General features: G+C 37.3%; 1 protein-coding gene and 1 pseudogene across 1 annotated transcript; both read left to right on the forward strand.

Moving 5' to 3' along the window:
• The first annotated feature begins 11160 nt into the window (after positions 1-11160).
• Positions 11161-12093, forward strand: LOC125125568 (olfactory receptor 7A17-like). The gene has a single exon (XM_047776778.1). The coding sequence runs from the start codon at positions 11161-11163 to the stop codon at positions 12091-12093; it is 933 nt and encodes a 310-aa protein (XP_047632734.1).
• An 11733-nt stretch (positions 12094-23826) lies between these two features.
• LOC125124624 (olfactory receptor 7A10-like) lies at positions 23827-24579 on the forward strand (annotated as a pseudogene).
• Positions 24580-24835: the final 256 nt, after the last annotated feature.

The raw sequence follows: 24835 nt of genomic DNA on the forward strand, positions 1-24835 counted from the left end.
ACAATAGGGGTTTAAGGAAAAAAAATACTCTGCTCTTACAGTTGGGAGCAGAAGCTGAATGGTCTCAGTGAGCTAAAATCAACATGTCTGCCTGGCTTGGTAATGCCTGGGTGCTTCCCAGGAGAACCTATTTCTTTTCATTTTCCAGGCCCTAGTGGTCACAAGAATGTATTGACTTAGGGGCTCTTTTCCAGCTTGAAAAACAGCATTGTAAGACTTTAACATCTACCTCTGATCACAACTATTCTATCTTCCTCTTCTACACTCAGCAATTCATTGTGACTAGATTAGCCCCATCCATATAATTATGGTCAATTTTCACATCCTAAGATCAGCTAACTAACAACCTAGTTAGTCAGAGTCCTATATTGTGCAGCTCTAGACTATTAGTTGAAGAAAATATCTAATCATAAACAAAGAACAAAGTCATATTTTTTCATAAACTTTCCCACCTCTTCCTTATGAAAATCTTTTCATGCTTTCAGTCCTAAATCAGATGATTCTTCTGTGAAGTTTTTTCATACTCATAGAGGTAAAAATACTACTTCTGTGACCCCCAGAGTATATTCACTAGTTACCATATAATCCATCAATCCCACACCTGGACATATATCTGGAAAACTACCATTCAAAAATATATAGGCACCCTTGTGTTTATTGCCTATGTACTTTTGGGAAGCAAACTAAGAATAATTTAATTTCAGAAAACAAAGTATATATATAATTATTTTATCATTCAATGAATTCATAATTAAATCAGTGAAATCAGTGGAGAATAGATGTGAGTATACATGTTTTTATTTTTTTATATTTGTTTTCAATAATTATTTTTTATTTTTTCCATTATAACTTGTTTACAGTGTTCTGTCAATTTTCTGCTATGCAGCATGGTGACCCAGTTACACATACATGTTTAAATTATTTTTTCTAACATTATCAGGCTCCATCATAAGTGACTAGACATAGTTAGTTCCCAGTACTACAGAGCAGGATCTCATTGCTTATTAATTCTTTTTTTTTTGTCTTTTTGCCTTTACTAGGGCTGCTTCTACAGCATATGGAGGTTCCCAGGATAATCGGAGCTACAGCTGCCAGCCTATGCCAGAGCCACAGCAATGCAGGATCCGAGCCAAATCTGTGACCTATACCACAGCTCACAGCAATGCCAGATCCTTAACCCACTGAGCAAGGCCAGGTATCAAACCCTCAACCTCATGGTTCCTAGTCAGATTCATTAACCATTGAGCCACGAAGGGAACTCCTCATTGCTTATTCATTCTAAAGGTAAGAGTCTGGATCTATTAACCCCACACTCCCAATCCAACTCACTCCATTCTCCTCCCCCATGGCCACCACAAGTCTATTCTCCAAGTCCATGATTTTCTTTTCTGTGGAAATTTTCATTTATGCTGTATATTAAATTCCAGATATAAGTTATATCATATGATATTTGTCTTTCTCTTTCTGACTTACTTCACTCAGGATGAGAGTCTCTAGTTCCATCCATGTTGCTCCAAATGGCATTCGTTTATTCTTTTTTATGGCTGCGTAGCATTCCATTGTGTATACATACCACATCTTCCTAATCTAATCATCTGACAATGGACATTTGGGTTGATTCCATGTCTTGGTTATTGCGAATAGTGCTGCAATGAACATGTGGGTGCATGTGTCTTAATCAAGGAACAATTTGTCCAGATATATGCCCAAGAGTGGGATTTCTGGGTCATATGGTGGTTCTATGCATGGTTTTCTAAGGTACCTCCATACTGTTCTCCATAGTGGCTGTACCATCTTACATTCCCACCAACAGTGCAGGAGGGTTCCCTTTTCTCCACACCCCTCCAGCATTTGATAATTGTAGACTTATTAATGATGGCCATTCTGACTGGTATGAGGAAAGCAATTTACAGATTCAATGCAATCCCTATCAAATTACCCATGAGAGTTTTCACAGAACTAGAACAAACAATCCAAAAATTTATATGGAATCACAAAAGACTCAGAATTGCCAAAACAATTCTGAGGAACAAAAAAAACAAGCAGGAGGCATAACTCTTCCAGGATTCAGGCAATATTACAAAGCCAAAGTCATGAAGACAGTGTGGTACTGGTACTGAAACAGACATACTCATGAATGGAACAGAATATAGAACCCAGAAATAAACCCAGACACCTATGGTCAATTCATATTTGACAAAGGAGGCAAGGACATCAAATAGGAAAAAGACAGTATTGCTGGGAAACCTGGGCAGCTACATGCAAATCAATGAAACTAGAACACACTCTCACACCATGCATGAAAATAAATTCAGTGTGGCTGAAAGACTTAAATATAAGCCAAGACACCATCAAACTGCTGGAAGAGAACATAGGCAAAACATTCTCTGACATCAACTTTACAAATGTTTTCTCAGGTCCATCTCCCAAAGCAACAGAAATAAAAACCAAAACACCAATAGGACCTAATTAAACTGACAAGCTTTTGCACAGCAAAGGAAGCCAAAAAGAAAATAAAAAGACAACTTACAGAATGGGAGGAAATAGTGTCCAAGGCTGCAACTGACAAAGGCTTAATCTCTAGAATATACAAGCAACTTATACAACTCAACAGCCAAAAAAGCCAACAACCCAGTGGAAAAATGGGCAAAGGACCAGAATAGACATTTCTCCATGGGAGATATACGGATGTCCAACAAGCACTTGAAAAAATGCTCAACATTCCTGATTATTAGAGAAATGCACATCAAAACAAGCATGAGATACCACCTCGCATATTTATATTTTTAAAGTCTTAGGCCTTAATTTCTATTTTGGAGATTTTATTTCCATATGCACATCACTAGGGCACACATTCCTGAAGTAGTCTCTATCCTGCAGTGTTCATTAGCTGGTAGATAAATAGTAACCATTATTAAATGTCATGTAAAGGGGTGTAGTGATCAGTTCTGCTGTGGTTAAAAGCAACTCCCCAAATCACAGTGGCTTAAAATAGCAAAAGTTTATTTTTATCATATTAGACACATGCTGCAAGGTGTCTAGGCTCTGTCCCAACTGCATTAGGCTACATGCATATCTCCTTTCTGGAAGCCATGCCAATGGACCAGCTCCTATGTGAGAGGTGCCCATTCTCACAATAGAGGGGGACAGTTATCGAAAGGGTGGAATGTCACATGCCCTCTTACAGCTTCTCCTTAAGCATTGGGCATGTCAAGTGTTCCCTCATTTGTAAATGCAAGACTGTCACAGGTCCAAGTACAAAACTGGATGGTGGATACCTACCTGCACGTCTTCCCCTTGAGGCACATTCAAGACTCAAAGCAATGTGTGAGGATGTACACTCCTAAGATAATGAAAATAAGAACAATAATTGTGAAAAATAAAGAAATTCTACCGGAGGTAGGAACAAACATGCAAGCATTTAATATTTCTAATGACATCAAGTCTTCCTGAATTTTATGCTATAGATTTGCAATAAGGAATATAAAAAGAGCTGGAGGAAACTATGATTCACCAAGAAAAGGTAGCTTTACAGATATTCTGAGCAGATCATAGAGACATAGTAAAACAACTTGAAAGAGTCTGAAAATTCTTCCGAGGCTATGGGCAGCCAGCAAAAAGGGGACAGAGTTTATATCCCTGCATAGTATAAGGCACAGAATGGTGGCCTCTCAAGCAATCTGCTTCCTTCAGGGGGCCCTGGGAGGAAATTAAAATCACAACTCACAATCTCCCAGGATCAGAATAATCCTGAACTTGCTTCCTATTTTGAGAGATTCTCTAGAGTCCTAACAAGCTTAGTAAGTTTAGAACTCGGATATGGTCATAATAAATGCTATGCATCTATCTGTGCCAGGTAATTTCCTGTGAGATTTAAAACATTATCTATTTCTCACACCAACTACTTAGGTCGAATTTCCCTAGTTACAGGTAAGAAAACAAAGGTCAAAATTTTCTTCCTGTCAGGAGGTAAATAATCAAGAAGCACATGTAAATGTCTGCATGCAGACACTGAATGGCTTAGTCCAACACTAATCCACCTTACATCAGACCTGAGGTGGAAAAGAAGGTTCTTAATGGGAAAGACCTAAAATACATACACCTGATGCTAACACTGGACCACAGTCCTTGTACTCATGGTGTGGTCCATAGAACAGGACCTGCAACATCAGCAACATCTGAGAGTTTGTTACAAATGAAGAATCTCTGGGTAACCCTAGTCCTGCCAAATCAGAATCTGCATTTAAACAATATTCCCAAATGCTTCATGTACATTGATGTTGGGAGAAGTACTTGTTTAGAATAGTGTTTCTCAACCTCACCACAAATCACAGTGTGCTGGATAATTCCCTGTACTGGGGCTGACCTTTGCTTTGTAGGTTGTTGAACTGCATTCCTAACTTTAACTCCCTACAAGCCAGTAGCTTACCTGAAATATGACAATCAAAAATTTCTCCAGATACTACCAAGTGTCCTCTGGAGGAAAAAAAAATTCTCTGATTGAGAACCACTAGCCTAGAGCTCAATAACTAGAAATATTTTGTGTTCTAATCAAAGCACATGCCTTACTCAATCTATAACTTTGGGCCAATCACCTAATACTGCAATTCTAGAATGTGGCTCACAATCATACAGTTGACATAAGATGGACTATTATAAAAATGTGTCAATAACTATAAGATTATAATCTCAGCTCATTTTACATTGAGGATCCAAATATATCTTTTCTAATAACCAAATATTTTATAAAGGACCAAACACCAACTTCTCACTTGTATTAAAAACATGAAATTCCTAATTGATATGTCAAAGGCATTATGACGCCAAGGATGATTCTACCCTGGGTTTTCTAGCAAAGGAATATAGTTCTCTCCCTTATGGAAGAAGAAATACTAATTTTCTGGTGATATCACAAGCTGTGTTCCCATCACAAGCAAGTGGTTTCGAGACCCAAGGAAACCATTCAGGTCAGGTTCCTCACGCTTGTATTTGGAGAAATCTTCAACTGAGTGTAGTAAAAAGTTTCAACATTAGACCCCTGGAAGCCAAGAGAGGTTAGGGAGTAGCAATAAGAATTGGATACACCTAACTCCTAACCTGGTCTCTGGGGACTAGCAAATCAGCAGGAAAAAAAAGAATCCATTCTGCCCAGACAAGTTCCTCTGGGGAAATGATGTGATGTGTTCAAGGGTGAGAGTAACTTTGGAAAATGTTTTGTGCAGTTACAGCAAATAGATGGAGATGTAAATATCACCATTCCTGTGATGTCTGAGCACGTTTAACCTTTAGCTGTAGGGCGCATATATTTTGCATTTGGATAACTAATTCTAGCTCAGAGATCCATGCTCCAGTATTTCCTGTTTTCTTGACTGGAGACAGAGTTTCATTCTCCACCACTGATCATCCAGGGAGGGATTTGGACTTCCACACTGAGACCTTCCTCTCAGAGTTCCCATCCAAGTGAGTGCAAGAGCCCAACAGATACTGCAGGAGAACTGTCAGCAAGAATGAAACCTGGAACATTTACTGAGGTCACCTGAACACCCAAACAGCTGGCCCAGTGCAGGGAGATCTTCATGTTTGTTCCAGGCACAATTTTTGTGGCACCATTTTCCCCCAAGCTGTCCTTACATGTACAGTTACCGGCCACCACCTCCCTTCCTCCAGGCTCTCTATTCAAGTCTCTCTTTACGCTTGTTTTATTTTATTACATTCTTTCAATCAAATAATTATAATTTTTAAAGATGAGTTTGCTACTTGCTATTTAATTCCTGTATGCATGTATGTGTGTATGTATCTCTCTATGTATTTGTAGGGTTGTGTGAGAGGTCACAAATTTTGAGGGGTCAAGTCTATCAGGTGGTCATATTTTATCCTCCTCTCATTGCTTTACAAACAATTATTCTGCATCCTTAGTAATAATAAAATGCCCTTTGCATGAATTGTCATCTTATTTCATGTTTTTACTTCCTGATACATTTTGCCTTTTCTGATTACATATGCTTTTATTTTTATTTTTATATATTTTTAAATTTTTTATTACTCAAATGAATTTATCACATCTGTAGTTGTAAAATGATCATAACAATCTGATTTCACAGGATTTCCTGAGTACATATGTTTTTAAATGGCAATCATTTGCCTCCATCTTATGGAACACCTGCTTTTGCATTCAAATTAATATTGCTTATGTGTTTTTCATAAGTATGTTTGAATCCATTTTTGTTTGTATAGGCAGAATTATAATTTTAGATACTGCTTCCTGCACTAATTTTTTAAAGATCACATTTCCTATTTTTTAGTTTTTTTTGTCCGTTTCATTTATATTTAAAACTGGTCTAATGTGACTATTGTTATTTTACATTTTTTTCTTTCAAAAGTTCACTTACTGTTTTAGTCAAATGTTCAAGTAAAGTTGTTTTGAATCTACTACATTTAATCTGGTTTGTACTCCTCTCACTATTCTTTTTATTTTATAAATCCAATTTTCAATTTTTTTTCCATATAAGTGCACAGCTTTATGAAATCATGAGACAAAAAAAAAAGAGGTTAGGTCCCTGCCCATTTGAATCTAACATTTTAATGGAGAAAGAAGACTAAAATAAATGCATATATGACAAAATATCCATGGTTATATATTCAGTGAAGGAAGATGCAAGTTTTGTGGCATGTTTAGGATTTTAGAGTCTCCAGTGTGCAGGCCATTGCTAATGGGACAAGAATCAAAAACAGAAGTATAACGTGACCAATGCATTCAACCAAAAACAAATCAAAGCAAAATAAAAACAAAAACAAAACCAAAAAAACCCATAGACAAAAAAATAACAAGGAAAAATGTCACAGAAGAAAAGTGATAAAAGGGCAAAATTGTTACCAGAATCTGAGTTCTTGTTCACAGAGCTGAAGAATGAACTTTGTGAACACACACAGGCATCAAGCAAGATATAAGTCTTTATTACAGGAAAGTAAATAGCTCCCAGTACAGACACCAGAAGAGGGAGGAAAAGTCCCTTCTCTCTATTGTTCTACGGAGGTTTTTATTTCTTAAGGATGGGGTGCAAATGTGGGGTCCTACTCTCAATTCTTCTCCCTCTTGGCCTTGCCCAGCACATATATCAGGCCTCCTCCAATGGGGACTTCAGCATTAGGGTATGTTCCATAAGTTTTTTGGTCCTTTTGTTCTTCTTTCCCCTAAACTTAGAGTTGCCATTCTTTATATTTTTTGCTAACAGTCAAACGTGTAGGTCAGGGGTTAATACCCAACCTATGTAAAACAAATGTACTTTCAGTAGTTAATTTTCCAACAAGTAAGGCCTGTTTGTCTTGATTAGTTTTTACAATCTTAAACTATGGACATTAATTAGGGAATATATTGAAATCTATATTCTCTATTCTACCTGAATTATTATTCTGCCTCAGCCACACCCACCAATGGACCAAATAAAAGCAAATATGGTCAAATATATAGGGATAAATATGGAATACAAATTCAGTGAAGTATCCAATGTGGATAGTATATTGAGGCAAGTGCAGGAATGAAAGTGCAATCGGCCTGTGGTCCCTTGATTCTAAGGTCACTTTAACCTGACTCTTTTGTTTAGATTTCTTCTCCATCAGCAGGAAATGCCCTTTTTAAAAAAATATACTTCGGTTTACTGCAATGGATAAGAAATTATTTTGACTGTGTCCCAAGTAATACAAGCCTTTTACATGTGATCCAATATGGGTGCACTGGCAAGCTAAAAAACACACACACAGTGAAACAAAGAACCAAAGAACCCTTACTATGAATGATGCACTCTGATATTTTCATTCGTGCTTTATTTATTCTATTCTATTTTGTTCTTACAAACCACATTTTCTGATCCTCTAATAGGTCTTGATTTCAGAATATGGAAAACATTCCACCAGCATGTCCTCCATACCTATGTTAGTATTTCCCTGCTTCATTTTGTTCTCTCCTCATGAGCAATTTCTGTGAGAACACATTCTTTCATCCCTTCATGCAATATATATCTATTTTGATGCTGTTTCAATTAAACTAAGTCTGAGGGTGTTGGGGGATGTGTATAATATTTATACATGCTTGAAGACACTCACAGTCTAGTCTAGAGAGTAAAAGAAATGGAATTAAATTAAAATCAGACAGTGATAGCACTTTATCTAAATTATTAAGAAAAAAATTTGTTTTTGTGGGAATGTTAAAAGGAAAGTTCATGAAGGAGATGACCTAAGCAGTCTGATAAATAAGATGGAGTTTTGAAGGTAGAGAAGGGCAAAAAATTCCAAATAGACTAGCAGTTGGTTCTCCAAGCAGAGGGAAGCAGATATACCTACACTCCACGTCTTGTGGCTGAGGCATCATTGAAGCTGATACTCAAGGTCAATATTTTTGAGATTGCTGTGGATGAGGGCAGCATGAGGGTAAAGTTGGTGGTTCAATCAGATACAATAAGACTAGGGTTTGAAGCTATGGAATTTGGAGCTCTTTCTCCAGTGAGGAGATCAAGTCAGGGAGTTGGACAACCTGCTTTGTACTGTAGATATATTTCTCTGGGTAATTATGAATATTGGCTAGAGGGGTGCCAGAGATGATGCCAGAAAGATATTACTGGAATCTGGGTTCTTGTTCATGCAGTCCAGGAATGAACTCCATGAACACGCAGGCAGCAAGCAAGCAAAGTCTCTATTAAAGGAAAGCAAGTATCTCCCAGGGCTGCTGCGAGGGGGGAGAAGAGCCCCTGCTCTATGTTGTCCTGTAGGGGTTTTTATCCCTTAAAGATGGGGGTTCCCAATGTAGGGTCCAGAAAGATGCAGCTTTCTCCCATTGGCCTTGCCCAGAAACCTATATCAGTCCTTGTCCAATAGGGGTTTTAGTGGTGGAAGTGTCCCATAAATTTTATGATTTCTTCGTCCTTCTCTTCCCTTAGACTGAATCATCCTTCCTCTCATTCCTTTCTATCAATTGAGGAGTGGGTTAGAGATTAAGGTTCATGTTGGGGAAGGCACATTTCCTATGGTAAATAAGGCCTGTGGGGAACGTATGCTTCCTACGATAAAACAAGTCCTTTTGGGAATTACTCTCTGGAGCCCTTAAACCACAAATGTTAATCAATAGCCATATCAAAGAATGCATCAAAGCCCTACACTGACTACCTGAGTTAGTACTTTGCCTCAGTGTCATAGATGTGAAAGAGGACAAGAAACTGTGTTAAAGCTGTGGAACTGGGGACCAAGAGATGGGAAGATAGTGGAGACATTTGAGAAGAAGGAGAAAACATCAGTCAAATCTCATTGCAAGAGGTAACCATTTATTTACTAACAGGAAGAAACCATGCTAAGCTTTTTACATGTAATGACTACATCAACCACTTTAGGAGGATGGATAGAGATACCCCTCCTATTTGCGTGAGGATATTAACATTTTTAAAAGTTCCATTTGTTCTCCAAATTCAAATAGCCAGTATATGCTTGTCCAACATTCAAAACCAGACTTTCAGACTACCAAAGTTTTGTATCTGATATCTAAACAACATATCTTTTATCAAATCATTTGTATATCTTCCATTTTATTGTACTTTGTGTATCTTCCTTTTGTGGATTTTTGATTTATTTTCCTTGCCCATGTTCCTAGTAGGATATTCAGTCTTTCAGATAGCTTGATAATGTAAATATGTCCTTCCTGTCTCTTTTGGATTAAATTCTTTTTTTTTTTGGCTTTACTACTCTGGGCATCACGGAGATATAACTAGGGTGGAAAAGTTGCCAGAATGTAGGAAGATTTAGCCTCATCACAAATTCTAGGGGTCCGCTGAGCTTATTAGATATTTAAATCCTCAAGTAGTCTTTTTTCCCTCTTGTTGCCAAACAGAGACTCTGCTCACTGGTGAGGAATTGAAATGCAGAGACAGAGTTTTGGGTGAAGGAGAAAAAGAAATAGCTTTATTGCTTTGCCAAGCATAGGATGGTCAGAGTGAGCTGGTAACGTAAAGACTGTGCCCTCCTTGGGAAAGATTGGAAGGCAGTTTTATAGTTTGGGGAGTGAAAAATAGGGCCTCAGATAAGGATCAGGTTAGAGGCAATCTTCCATTGTTTTCAAAGCTGGCATTCAGTGATCTGAAGGTCTTCTCTCCAGAAGGAAGAAGGCTTCATTAACATCTTCCAATTATTGGGAGTTTTAGTTCTGCAGAAGAACCCAAAGATACTATTTCCTATATTCCTTGGGGAGGGACCAGGAACCTTGCCCCTAGGCTGCACTATTGTCTCTTGACTGCTCCTTCCTTGTCTCTGCAACCACTCCCTTTTCTGATTAGCAACTGTTTGAACCTGTCCTTTGGAATTTAGGGAAGGTCAAGGAGGCTGAATTTTATTGCTTAAAACCAAGAAATGGGGGACACAGAAAGGCATGTGTGCCCAGGAATGCCACAGGGACCTGTTCACTTTCACTCTCAGTTTTTAACAGTTTTATTTTATTTTTCTTTTAACTGTTCATTCCTCAAGTTGTTTCCCAAATGCATGACAAAATTCCTTATTAAAAGTGCAGTATGGGGTGTTCCCATCATGGTGCAGCAGAAAGGAATCCATCTAGGAACCATGAAGTTGAGGGTTCGATCCCTGGCCTCAACCAGAGGGTTGGGGATCTGGCATTGTTGTGAGCTGTGGTGTAGGTTGCAAATGTGGCTCGGATCTGGCATTGCTACAGCTCTGGCATAGGCTGGCAGCCATAGCTCCAATTGGATCCCTAGCCTGGGAACCTCCATGTGCCGTGGGTGCAGCCCTAAAAAGACAAAAAAAAAAGGGGGAATGCATGACAGTGCAGGTGAAAAGCTGAATGTGGTATAGACATTCCTATTCAGAGATGATTCAGGGGATCACTTGAAAGGGAAATTTCCATAAAATATTATGGATATCAGTTTTTGAATACAAAATAAAAATTGTAGATTTTCAGCAATTTTGCAATGCTATTTTTGGTGCCACAACCATAGCATGTGGAAGTTCCTGGGTCAGGGATCAAGCCTGCACTACAGCAGTGACCTGGGCTGCTGCAGTGAAAATGCCACATCCTTAACCCACTGCATCACAGGGGAACTCCATGCAAAGCCAATTTTTAACAAACTGGTCATGTTATTTTTTCTGTTTCCTGATAGTCACCTTTACCCCATGGAACGAGAGAATGATACACGAATTTCAGAATTTTATCTTCTGGGATTGTCAAAGGAAGCAGCATTGCAGCCTCTCATTTTTGGGCTTTTCTTCTCCATGTACCTGATCACTGTGTTTGGAAACCTGCTCATCATCCTGGCCATCAGCCTAGACTCCCAACTCCAAACACCCATGTACTTCTTCCTCTCCAACTTGTCCTTTGTGGACATCTGTTTCATCTCCACCACCATCCCAAAGATGCTACAGAACATCTGGACTCAGAGCAAAGTTATCACCTATGAAGGTTGCATCATCCAAATGTATTTTTTCATACTCTTTGCAGGATTGGATATCCTCCTCCTGACTGTGATGGCCTATGACCGCTTTGTGGCCATCTGCCACCCCCTACACTACACAGTCATCATGAAACCCTTGCTCTGTGGACTGCTGGTCCTGGCATCCTGGATCATGAGTGCCCTGAATTCCTTATTACAAAGCATAATGGTGTTGTGTCTATCCTTCTGTACAGACTTGGAAATCCCCCACTTTTTCTGTGAAGTTAATCAGGTGGTCCAACTTGCCTGTTCTGACACCTCTCTTAATGACACAGTGATGTATTTTGCAACTGGAGTGTATGCTGGAGCTTCCCTCACTGGAATTCTTTACTCATATTCTAAGATAGTTTCCTCCATACGAAGAATCTCATCAGTGCAAGGAAAGTATAAAGCATTTTCCACCTGTGCATCTCACCTCTCAGTTGTCTCCTTATTTTATTGTACAAGTCTAGGAGTGTACCTCAGCTCTTCTGCTACCCACAGCTCACACTCAAGTGCAGTCGCCTCGGTGATGTACACTGTGGTCACACCCATGCTGAACCCCTTCATCTACAGTCTGAGGAACAAAGACATAAAGAGGGCTCTGAGAAGAACCATTGGGATGGCAGCTGTATAAGGTTCAATTGTCCTGGGGCTGAAAATATACTCATGACATTAGGGCTCAAAGCCTCAGGGCTAGAACTTGCTATACTTTAACCAGATTGTTGACATAGAACTTTCTCTTTATTTCCTGGAATTCCCATTTTTGTGGATTAAACTCCTCCACTCAATTTAAGGAACTCACTTTATTAAGCTTTTGCTCTGCCTGATATAGACACAGATTTTCCCTTTGTCCATATTCATACATTCCCAAAGTTTTTCCAAACTTGGTTCAGAAATATTTGAAAATGTCCCTAATTTACATTGGACAACTGGAATTTCTTAAAAATAATATGTTACCAAATGACAAACCTCATGATAAGGAGTTTTACCCTAATTTTTCTGTATGATTGATCATTAGATATTTTACTCCTATGGGGAGAGGGGACTATACTTGAAAACTAAGGCCATTTATGGAGTTTCATTGCTGAGGAAATACAAAATTCAGATGTTACCTTCATCCATCATTTCTTTCCTTATTACAGTAACCTCTGTTCTTCACAGTGAAGACAGTAGCATTGCTCCATTTAATTCTCAGCCTGTTGATACTAATGCTGTTTGCTAGGAATGTCTGACACACTCACCTGGGCCTGTGTTACTTTTGACAAGATCTCACAGATATTTTCTTGACCAAGTCTACGCTTGGCTGAATTGGTCCTGTGGTTCTTCTTAGGAATGCATGATGCATCTCATCAGTATTTATTGGTAAATGTCAAAAACATAAATTCACAAGTCCTAGAGGATACACCACATGCCCAAGGCCCATACAAGTAGGTCTCTAGCAGAGAGAGAAAGAGATGGATAGAGAAAAAGAGAGGGGCCCTGCCTTTATTGTGTTGCAGGTGGGTTGGCTAGGATACTTCTAGTTCACTCCCCCCCTTTTTTATCTTTTTAGGGCTGCATCCATGGCATATGGAATTTCCAAGGCTAGGGGTTGAATCAGAGCTATAGCTGCCAGACTATTCCACAGCCACAGCAATGCCAGATCCAAGCCAAGTCTGTGACCTACACTGCTGCTCATGGAAATGCCAGATCCTTAACCCACTGACCAATTCTTGGATTGAACACACATCCTCATGGATATTACTTGGGTTCATTACCACTGAGCCACAACAGGAACACCTAGTTCACTCTTTATTCATGAATTTAAAACACTATATCCCATCTCTTGGGTTAGAACATTGATGGAAGAAAGTATGAAAAAAAAGGAAAAAAAAAAGTATATATTTATGCATGAATGGGTCACTTTGCTGTACAGCAGAAATTGAAGTAACATTTTATATCAAGTATACTTTAATATAAACAATTAAAAAACAAAACATTAGCATGGAATTAGGTTGTGGTAAGGGGAAAGTAGGTTCATACATGTGGCCAGGTATCCATGTACTCAAGGCTTTCTAAAAGAAGAACTTCATGGGTGGGAGTGACCTTGGTGTTTAAATAGTATCTGTGTGATACAACTGATAATTTGGTTATTTGACAAGGTTATGTTTAAAAGGGATGCTTCAGAAACCAAAAGCAAATTTCAGGCACTTAACATTACAATCAAAATGCTTAATGCCAGATACTTACACTGCAAACATGTTACTGTGTTTTCTAACTGTTCTTCTCATTTTATTGGTTTTATGTGACTATTCCCCAATGTGTCCAGAATGCCTGCCATAATCACTGGAACAACCTAATTATCACATGTGTCTCTCAGTAAAGTCTACATGGAAAGGCAAATTTGGAATAAGTTGACCTAATATGATCTTAGTGTCATAAAAGACCATAAATATGAAGAAGCAAAATGTAGAATCTCATATTTTGTTACTATGCAAGATATTTAGTTTTCATACTATACACATATTTATTAAAGTATGGGAGATCAGTGCCCACAAGTGAGGGTTTTATTCATTGAGGTGAAGACTATTTACTCTATTTTATATTTTATTACTGAGTTATCTTCCTGTTTCTGCTTGAAAACCTCTAATGCTCCCTACTAATATGACTCTTTCTACTGTTCTACAAAATATCTCCCCTTTCCTAATATATATAATAAATTCAAAGTGGTGGTGAATGCACAATGTCAATTCATCAGTTTTGCATCTCCTACATGTTCAGGAATCACTTCATTCTTGGTGATCAGAGGATGTTTGACCAACAGAGCCTGACATCCTGCCCAGGCATGTGATGCAGGGTCGCCAGTTCTTCTGCACAAACATGCATGTCCATCCACCTCTCCCACCTAGAAGGGAACCTCCAGGGAGTCACTTATTACAATAGTTATCTGAAATAAACTCGATAACAAAATGATCATGAATGTTCTCTTCAAATATCAGAACAAATGACCAAAATGAAGAGGTGCAGATTGTTATCATTGCCCTCAGTTCCGTTCATTTTGGTTATTTTATCAGCTATTGCTGCATAACTACTCATTTTATGGCAAATTGGAGTCCATAGTACACTTACTCTCAAATGAAATTATATCCTGGTGAGCTGTACTGATTTCATGAGTGTGTAGTCAGCTGTCGGTCTCTATGTTGTGTGTCTTCTCCATGATGTTGGGTAAGGCTGTAGTAGTTTTCTGTCTTAAATAAATTTATGGTCATTTCTATAACTATGTACATCTTCCACTTGCAGAAGAAATGAGTTTATTATATGAATGTCTTAAATTTAATTTCTCTGTTCCTACATCTCTAAATAACACTTGCCTTTCTGCCCAGGAAGCCATTTAGAAGATATTTCCTCTGCCTAAGTTAAGTGAGAATCAGTTACCTATGCTCTAGATTCTACCCTTAAGCTATGCACCATTAGGTATTTTTCCATTTAATTATTTGAGTTTAATTACACACAATAAACTCTATATTTAAAGTGTACAATTTGATAAAATATTGGAGCTATGGAAAAACTAAAATAGTACAGTACATAATTCAATTTGTGTAGAATTTGACACTGCACATAATTTTAAATGCTTTGTTATGTAATTGAAAATTTTAAGTTTTCTTAGGCTTAGTTTCCTTATTTCTGAAGGTAATGTGGGGTTAACGAGAACTTCATGGCGATGCTGTGAGACATAAATGAAATGCATGGAAATTCATTTCTCAGGCAAAACTAAACATTTTGTGTATGTTTAAGTCAAAAGAAAACAGTTTGTGTATATTTGTGTATTTAGATACATTTTTATATATATTATATATATATTTTATATATTATATTTATATATATTTTATATATTATATATATAATATATATATGATATATATTTTATATATTTGTGTATTTATATACATTTTTATGTATTTATATACATTTTTCTTTCAAATAAGCACAGTCATAAACATATATGTACAGACAGAGACATCTTTTATGTTGAAAGGAAACTCAAGAGAAATTTGGAGGTAATAGAAATGAAAATAAACAAAATTTTATTTAACATGAAATAAATGAATATAGAAATATAGACACAAAAATATAAAATACATTAAATGACCTCAATTTTGATCATGAATTACTTTCCCTATCTTAATATCACAGAAGTGTCATAGTCAGGCAACATTTACATTTGTGCAAAGAGTATCAAAAAGTGTCACTGTATCAGCTAATGGGGTGGAATATTTTTGACTTAATTGAAGTCTTTTTTTCCTATTTAATGTGGATTTTCAACATAAAATGCCCCTAAGATCGGATAATGAATGAATTGAGAGGTTTAAAATCAATTTTTGCAAACAGATTTCATTGAATAAATATCTTACTACATTCCTATTGATGTTGTAAAATATTCCCACACACTATTTTCTTAAAATAAGCAAATATATGCTGTTACACTTCCAGATATCAGAAGCTTGAAATAAATGAGCCTCATTGAGCTGTTAGCAAATATTATGGTAACAGTTCAAGATAGTAGCATAGGAAGTTCCTAAACTCACTTTGACCATGGACACACCAAATGTACAGTTACATAGGGATCAAATTCCTCTGACAAAGGCCTGAAAACTAGCTAAATATCTTCTCCAAACAAAGGATGATAGAACCACAGGAAGATGGTAGGAGAGGCAGAGAAATGGTCTCTCCAAAAATTCCACCCTGGCATTTGTGACCCACTACTGGGAAAGATCTCACATTTACAGAGATTTTCCCTAAGGGACAAAAGTTCTGTGCTTTACATCAGGCACACCAACACTTGGACCTGTGAAAGAGAGACAAGTCATCAAAATATGTGGACTTGAAAACCAGTGGGGCTTATGTCCAAGTCACTGGGGAGGGGAAAGCCCACTCTTAAAGTGCTCATGCACAGACTGACTCCCAGGACCCAGCACAAAAGCAGAAGTTTATAAGGTACCTAGACCATACATACATAAAGGAGATTCATTAGTTATTTAAAGCATCTTTTGGGGGCTCAGTGGCTTGTTAAATTTTTTTCTGTGAACAGGGGCACTGGTAGGCACCGTTTTGTGCTCGCAATTCACCTTGTTAGCACTGCCACTGGCATATGCTATTATTTCACTTCTACTACATTTCTAGAGCTCACAGGAATGCCATACCCACGTGTTTCTCCTTGTCCTTGTGGAGCTAGTAAGCTTTCCTTGAACTTGCATATTCCCACGCAACACAACTACTGGAGAATTTGCCCCACACCCACACAATTCTGGGGATGCAAAGATGTTTAAACATCCTCAAATCCAATGATATACCAGGTTAACAATATGAAGGATAATATCTATGACCATTTCTGTGAATATAGAAGAATCATTTGACAAAATTCAACATTTGTTTATGATAGGTGGGTATAGAGGAAATGTACTGCCACATAATAAAAGATAGGACAAGGACACAGATTATATCATCCTCAAATGTTGAAAAAAAAAAGAAAGCTTTTCTGCAAAGATCAAGGAAAAGACATGAATGCCCCGTCATGCCACTTTCATTCAACATATTATTGGAAGTTGTAGCCACAGCAATTAGGCAAGAAAAAGCAATTTAAATTAGTCAAAATTTGAAAGGAAAATTTTAAATGTCAGTATTTACAGATAAAATGATACACTATATTTTTAAAATCCTAAAGATTATACCAAGGAATTTTTGAACTAATAAATTAATTTCATTAAATCACAAATATAAAATCAACATACAGAAATATCTTGTGTTTCTAGACTCTATTAATGAATTATCAGTTTTTTCAAATATCATTTATAATTGCATAAAAAACTAAATAACTTGGTATAATTTACCAAAGAGGGGCAAGAACTGCACATTGAAAATTATAAAACATTGAAATTGAAAGAAACTGAAGAATACAGAAATAACTGGAAAGGTACTTTGTGTCATGGAAAGAAGGAATTAATATTCCTAAAATGACCTAAATCAATCTACAAATTCAAAGCATTTCCTATCAGAATTCTGATGCCATGATTTTACAGAACTAGAATGAATGATCCTAAAATTTGTATAGAATCACAAAATACTTTCACTAGCCAGGGAAATCTTGAGAAAGAAGAGCAAATTTGGAGGCACTGAATTTGAATTGTCCCTGACTTCAAATTATACTTCAGTCAGAATGGCCATCATCAAATATCTACAAATAATAAATGGTGGAGAGATTATGAGGAAAAAAGAAAACCTCCTACATTATTGTGGAAATTTAAATTGGTATAGCCACTATGTGAAACAGTATGGAAATTCCTTTAAAAGCTAGAAATAGAGTTACAATCACAGATGAATGGATTAAGAAGAAGTGGTATATGTACACAATGGAGTACTACTCAGCCATAATAAAGAACAAAATAATATCATTTGCAGCAACATGGATGCAAATATAGATTCTCATACTAAGTGAAGTAAGTCAGAAAGAGAAAGATAAATACCATATGACATCACTTATATGTGGAATCTAAAATATGGCACAAATGACCCTATCTATAAAACAGAAACAGACTCACATAGAGAACAGACTTGTGGTTGCCAAATGGGAGGGGGGAGGAAGTAGGATGGATGGGGAATTTGGGGTTGGTAAATGTAAAGTATTGTATGTATGTATGTATATTGTCTTTTTAGGGCCACACCCACAGAATAGGGAGCTTCCCAGGCTAGGGGTCAAATCAGAGCTCTAGGCACTGGCCTACTCCATAGCCACAGAAACACAAGATCCAAGCCGTGTCTGGGACCTATACATACAATGCCAGATCCTTAACTCACTGAGAAAGGCCAGTGATCAAACCTGTAACCTCATGGATGCTAGTCAGATTTGTTTCCATTGAACCATGATGGGAACGCCCAAACAATTGTATTTAGAAAGGATATATGATGAGGACAGGGAACTGTGTCCAATCTCGAGATAGAACATGATGGCAGATAATATAAGTAATGGAATATATATATATATATATATATATATATATATATATATATATAGAGAGAGAGAGAGAGAGAGAGAGAGAAAGAGAGAGAGAGAGAGAGAGCATGGGTCATAATACTGCTCAGCAGAAATTGATACAACACAGTAAATCAACTATTCTTTTATAAAAATGAAATAAAATAAAAAGAACCATTATATTATATAAAAAAATAATTTTCCATAACCTCTGAAATGAGTAATTCTTCTCACAAAAATTAATGAAAAAAACAGCTTTTCATTCAAAATACCTAAAACTATCTACAACTAAGTATATCACAGGTTCACAACCTTACTACTCAAAGAGTGATTCACAGACCTGGACCTCCAGCATCAATATCACCTAGAAGCTTGTCACAAATGCAAAATCTCTGGGTCCACTGCAGCATGATGAATGATTCTGCATTTGTTATAGGTTTGTTGTTGATTTGTAGATACATTGAGGTTAAAGAAGATCTGGACTAGGATAAAATTCCTACTCTTTATTGTTGAGATTTGGGTCAGGATTACATTATTTTGAGGTTGTTTTCTGTGGATTTTAGATTTTTAGCAGCATCATTTCAGACATTGACAAACATCCCTGGGGAAATTTTTTTCTGGGTTGAGAAGTACTGGCTTAGAGTTTGAAAAGTAGAAGCTCCCTGATAGACCAAGGAACATCTCATAAACAGCTATTGATTTGTCCTCGTTAATAATCCACTCCAAGCCCCATTTCTGGTGTTGAGAATGGAGTTCTTCAGTGTACTTCTTCTTAGAGACATTTGTGAATACTAAATAAGATATTCCCTATAAGGTGCTAAGCTCAAGTTCTAGTATTAAAAAAATAGATCTAAATATATCCCTTAGCATTAACAAATATTTAATAATGAAGAACTAAATGACAGCTCTGAACTAGAGATACAAGCATGGAATTCCTAAATTTATGGAAAAGGTGTCATGGAAACAATGCTTCTAGAGTCCAAGGTTTATTACCAAAAGAATTCACTTCACCCTCCCTGTTGAAAAAGAGAAATTTTCTGGTGATTATGGGTTTGGGTCTTCACCACAAATCAAAGCTTTGAAGATACAAGAAACCTAATCCAGACACTTTTCTCTGTCATACTTGGAGGAAACTAATTCAAAGTTGAGACAAGCTGCTTGGAGATTTAGAAATCCTCATGAAATCTGCATGGGAGGCAATTTCATGGAGGAGTGAAAAAAATTGGAAAAATTAGATTCTCTTGACATCTACCCTGGTCCCTTGAGAATAGAGAATTATTAGGAAAATTTCCTTCTTTCCAGAACAGGGGGATTATGTGTTTAGGGGTTGAAATAACAAGGGGGGGATGTGCCTAATGAGCAGGTATAGGGAGCTATAAATATCTCCATTTCTGAAGTTTCTCTCTGTGTGTGGTCTTGGGCTGGAAGGGCATTTCTTTGTTTCTTTGTTTTAAGCCTTAACTCTGGCTAGGGGACTGATGCTTCACTCCTTCATGCTGTCTTGTCTGGGAAGAAGGCTTTAGTCTCCATTATCAACCATCCAGGGAAGAATTAGAATCTCCCATCAGTGGCCTTCCTCTCAGAATTCCCATCCAAGTGAGTCCAGTAACCCAGATGACCAAGCATGAGAAGGTCAGAGAGAATGGAAGCCAATTCAACTCAGTCCAGAGATAAGAGATCATTGTGTTTGCTTTTCTTGTTAATTAATGTGTTAAATCAGTGGCTACATAAAGTTCAGTTTGTCTGTACTATTCATGCTATTGATGCTATATCATAGTCTTTATCAAATTGCTATTATATCAATGATAGAAAAATATGTTGAGATTTTAAAGTTAAATTGTAGTTCAGATTGGGGGTGGGGTGGGGTGTCCACACCTCCAGAAGATACTAATTACAGAACACAGGACAGACCACACAAGAGAGAATGATTTTGGCTCATAATGTCAATAGTGCTGAGAGTGAGAATATTGGAATTAAAAAATGTCTATATTGTAATATTGATAGCTGTCTTCAAGTTGTTTCCCAAACTTGTAAGACTTTTTTTTTTCTGGAAGCAGAATTAATAATACTGCTCTTGCTGTCAGTTTAAAAATTTGAAGCCCAATCAGCCTGATGGCTCTTTACATTTATCTTTCAGTTCAACGGTTTTTTAAATTGTTTTATTAAACTATTGTTCAGTTTCAGCAAATTTTGTATATGTGATTACCATTTTGATTTGCCTATTATCAGTGCTGTTATTATAAGCTCCTGTATTATTTTCCAATTTTCTACATTTATAAGCATTTCAAAAATTTCTACAGATAATTCTTTCTTAATTGAGTTTTGGAGGATATTTTACATAAAACATGTATTTTACTTAAATATCTCTATCTTCCTACTTCTGAGCTTCTTGCCTTATTGGAGATGGTTTTGCCACTTGTACATTGTAGTTATAGTTTTCTAGATGTCAATCTAAAATTTATTGGTTACCCTTTTTTGGAAGAGTATATAGAAGTTCCCAGGCTAGGGCTTGAATCAGGGCTACAGCCACTGGCTTAAGCCACAACCACAGCAATGCAGGATCTGAGCTGTATCTGAGTCCTACACCACAGCTCATGGCAACACTAGATCCTTAACCCACTGAGTGAGACCAGGGATTGAACCTGCATCCTCATGGATCTTAGTTGTGTTCATTAACCTCTGAGCCATGAAGGGAACTCTGTGTTGGTTACTCTTACATTGACCTTCTAATACCTCTGTTCTTTTTGGTAAGATTGGTAACCGAGGAAACCGTCATATTCTTTCAGTATTCTTTCAGACAAATACCCATCTATGCCATATTTTATTTAACAATTCAACTTTCTCCAACTAAATGGAAACACAACCTTAACATATGGTAAATATTCATAACTACTGTGACCTAATTCTTGATCATTCTACAGAAAAATAATAGAACATCTGAAATGTGTCAGAAATTTCCAGGTACATGATATATTCTCTTGTGTCAAGGTCTTTGCTGAATTAAATATTAATCCATATTGATATCATTATTTTTATTTATGTCTTGTTTCAGTTAGTATTGTTTCTTCATTCAATTTTGCTCATTACAGTTTTTTGAAACTGCTCATTTTTATCTGCTTTAATTTTCCTTCAGTCTCGTTTTATAACTTTTCAAAATCTTAGATTTGTTTCTATATAAGAGCACATATATCCGCATAGTTTTGTGAAAAGTACAAAAGTAAACAAAGCATGTGAGGTCCCTGCCCTTTTGGTTCATACAAACTAACAATGAGAACAGAATACAGTGAGATAGATATGCTCTGACATAATGTTCTCAGGCACAATCCTATGAAGAACGTCAGTATAAGAATACAGAATTGCCACAGTGCGGGCAGGATTTATAGAGCATGGTCCAGGGACACCTTTGCATGTTGGATGAAGTCCAGAATCAGGATTAGATTCAGGTTTGTCAAAAAAGAGATCCAAGGAGTTCCCTGGTGATATAGCAGGATAAGGACCTGGCATTGCCAATGTGGCTCGAGTTAGACCCCTGGCCTGGGAACTTCCACGTGTCACAGGTGCAGCCAAAAATGAAAACAACAACAACAACAAAAAAGCAAAGGCAAGATTCTACAGAAGAAAATTGAGAAAGGAGCTAATTTCATTCCCGATCTGATCATATAAAAAGGAACTGGTGAAATAATTATGGAATAGATACAGGAAAAACAAGTTTTCTACCACCTTAAACTAAAAGTACCCAATTTGGGTTATACTTTATACATTTTATTTTGTAAAGTGTTGGTTCACCCCTTTGTGCATTTTCTCCTGAATGTATAATATGGAAGAAGTCTGACACCATAAAGATAGCATTACTTTTGTCTTTTGGACAAATTAATTTTTGTTCTAATTATTTCTATTGTGCATCAAGGGAATGCAATCAGTGTTGGAATGCTTCCAGGAAAGAGGAAGATTATTTCTCCTCACAGCCTCTTATGGGCCACCTGAGATTGTCAAATCATTTCCTCCTCATCATCCTCTCTCTCTCTCTCATCCCCCTCCCCCTTCTTTCCCACTCTCTCTGTCTGTCCTTCTCCCTCTTTCTTCCCCCCACTCTCTCTATCTCTTTTATTGAAAAGATATATTTTATGTTTGCTGAAACTCACAAAATGGCCATCTCATTATGGAGCCCAGTTTTATTTGTCCATTAGGAGCTTAAGAATTAGAATTTCTGGGAACCATTTTTACATTGCACAAGAAAAGATCATTGATGAGGGCAATTTGGGTTTAGATATAGCCAGTGTAAACAATAAGGCTAAGGCTGAGAAAGACATGGAATTAACACAATGCAGGAAGCTATAGTATACTTTCTGTGTGTTGATTGCTTGGGGGGCATGAAAAGTCCTTAGAACTGGTATATCAGGTCTCACATATTCCAGGGTGACTCTTACACTGCTAGGGCCATAACTCAATCAAGGAAGTTATTAACTGGCAGATCAGTATCAATTCTTGGGACCCTATTGCAATGAGATTGATAAAGTACAATATGTAGTATGAAATAGGAAGTCCCTGTGTCCTGGGTTTTCAGCAATAGCAAAAAGCCATTTCTGTCCTCAACCTGTGTGGCACCATCTCTCATCACCTTCTCATATTCTATCGCCTTGCCACATCTACTTCACTTTTTTGACTTGAACATTGGAAATGACCATCTCCCTCAGGACCATTGCACTGGACATTACCTCTGCTGGGAACACTCTTCCTCTAATAACTCTGCATCTCCCTCATTCTTTTACTTGAGGTCACTGTTGAAATGTCACATTGTCTGCAGGTAGCATTGAAAATATCCACAAAAAAAAAATGGAATGTTATATTTACTCTTTCCTTTAGCTCACCCATTCTACATATCTGACACCATCTGAAATGTTATAATTTTATTATTTGCTTATATTTTTTTCCTCCATATTTTGTTCTTCTGCAGTCTATATTCATTTCCTAGACATTGGTATCATGGTTAAATCTCAATTTCATTCCTAATTACATGAAAAATATCTAATTAAATCTATAGAATACATCACCCTTTGGGTAAAGAGTTGATAGAGACAAACATTCTATATCAGTGGTGTCACAGAGGAGCCCCTAAAAAAGATCACACTGATAGACAAAATATTTCATTTAATTTCATGACTACAAAGTATAATTTGCAGCATTGCATATGTATGAGTAAAGCAGGTGGCTGTGAAAATTTGTCACATTACTTTTCTATTTCCTGGAAGTTACCTCCACCACATGGAACCAAGTAATGATACATGAATTTCACAATTGCTCCTTCTGGGATTTTCAGAGGATCTAGAATTATAGCTTATCATATTTGGGCTTTTCCTCTCCATGTACCTGATCACTGTCTTTGGAAACTTGCTTATCATCTTGGCCACCACATCAGACTCCCACCTCCACACACCTATGTACTTCTTTCTATCCAATCTGTCTTTGTAGACATCTGTTTCACCTCCACCACCATCCAAAAAATGGTGTGGAACATCCAGACGCAGAGCATAGTTGTCACTTATGAAGGCTGTGTCACACAGATTTATTTTCTCATCCTCTTTGCAGTGTTGAGCATCTTTCTCCTGACTGCCGTGGACTATGACTGCTTCATGGACATTTGCCACCTCCTGCGCTATATACAGTCATCATGAACCCTCAGCTCCGTGGAATTTTTTTGCTGATGTCATGGATCATAAATATCTTAAATTCCTTATTACAAAGCTAAATGACATTGCAACTTTCCTTCTGCACAAACTTTGAAATCCCACACTTATTCTGTGAACTCAATCACATGGTCCAACTCACCTGTTCTGACACATTTCTTAATTGCATAGTGGTGTATTTTTCAAATGTATTTCTGCGTGGTGGTCCCTTTGGTGATATCATTTACTCTCACTCAAAATAATTTCCTCCATATGTAGAATCTCATCATCTCAGGAGAAGTACAAAGCATTTTCCACCAGTACGTCTCACCTCTCAATTTTCTCCTTATTTTATTGCACAATGCTAGGAGAATGCCTTAGCTCTGCTGCTAAGTGCAGCAGCCTTGGTGATACTTACTGTCATCATACCCATGATGAACCCCTTAATTGACAGTCTAAGGAATAAATACATGGAAAGAGCCCTGAAAGCATTCTTTGTGAAGGGAATTATATGAGTCAATTGTCCTAAAAGTGAAGAAGCACCTGTGATTGCAGAGGTCAAACCCTCAGAGTTAGAAATTGTGATTTTTTTTTCAACTTATGGCCACACCCAAGGCATATGGAAGTTTCTGGGCTGGGGGTCAAATCAAGCTGCAGCTGCAGCCTATGCCACAGCTACAGCCCACCAGATCCCAGCCACATCTGCA

The sequence above is a fragment of the Phacochoerus africanus genome, chromosome 4, assembly GCF_016906955.1.
Source record: "Phacochoerus africanus isolate WHEZ1 chromosome 4, ROS_Pafr_v1, whole genome shotgun sequence".
NCBI lineage: Eukaryota > Metazoa > Chordata > Mammalia > Artiodactyla > Suidae > Phacochoerus > Phacochoerus africanus.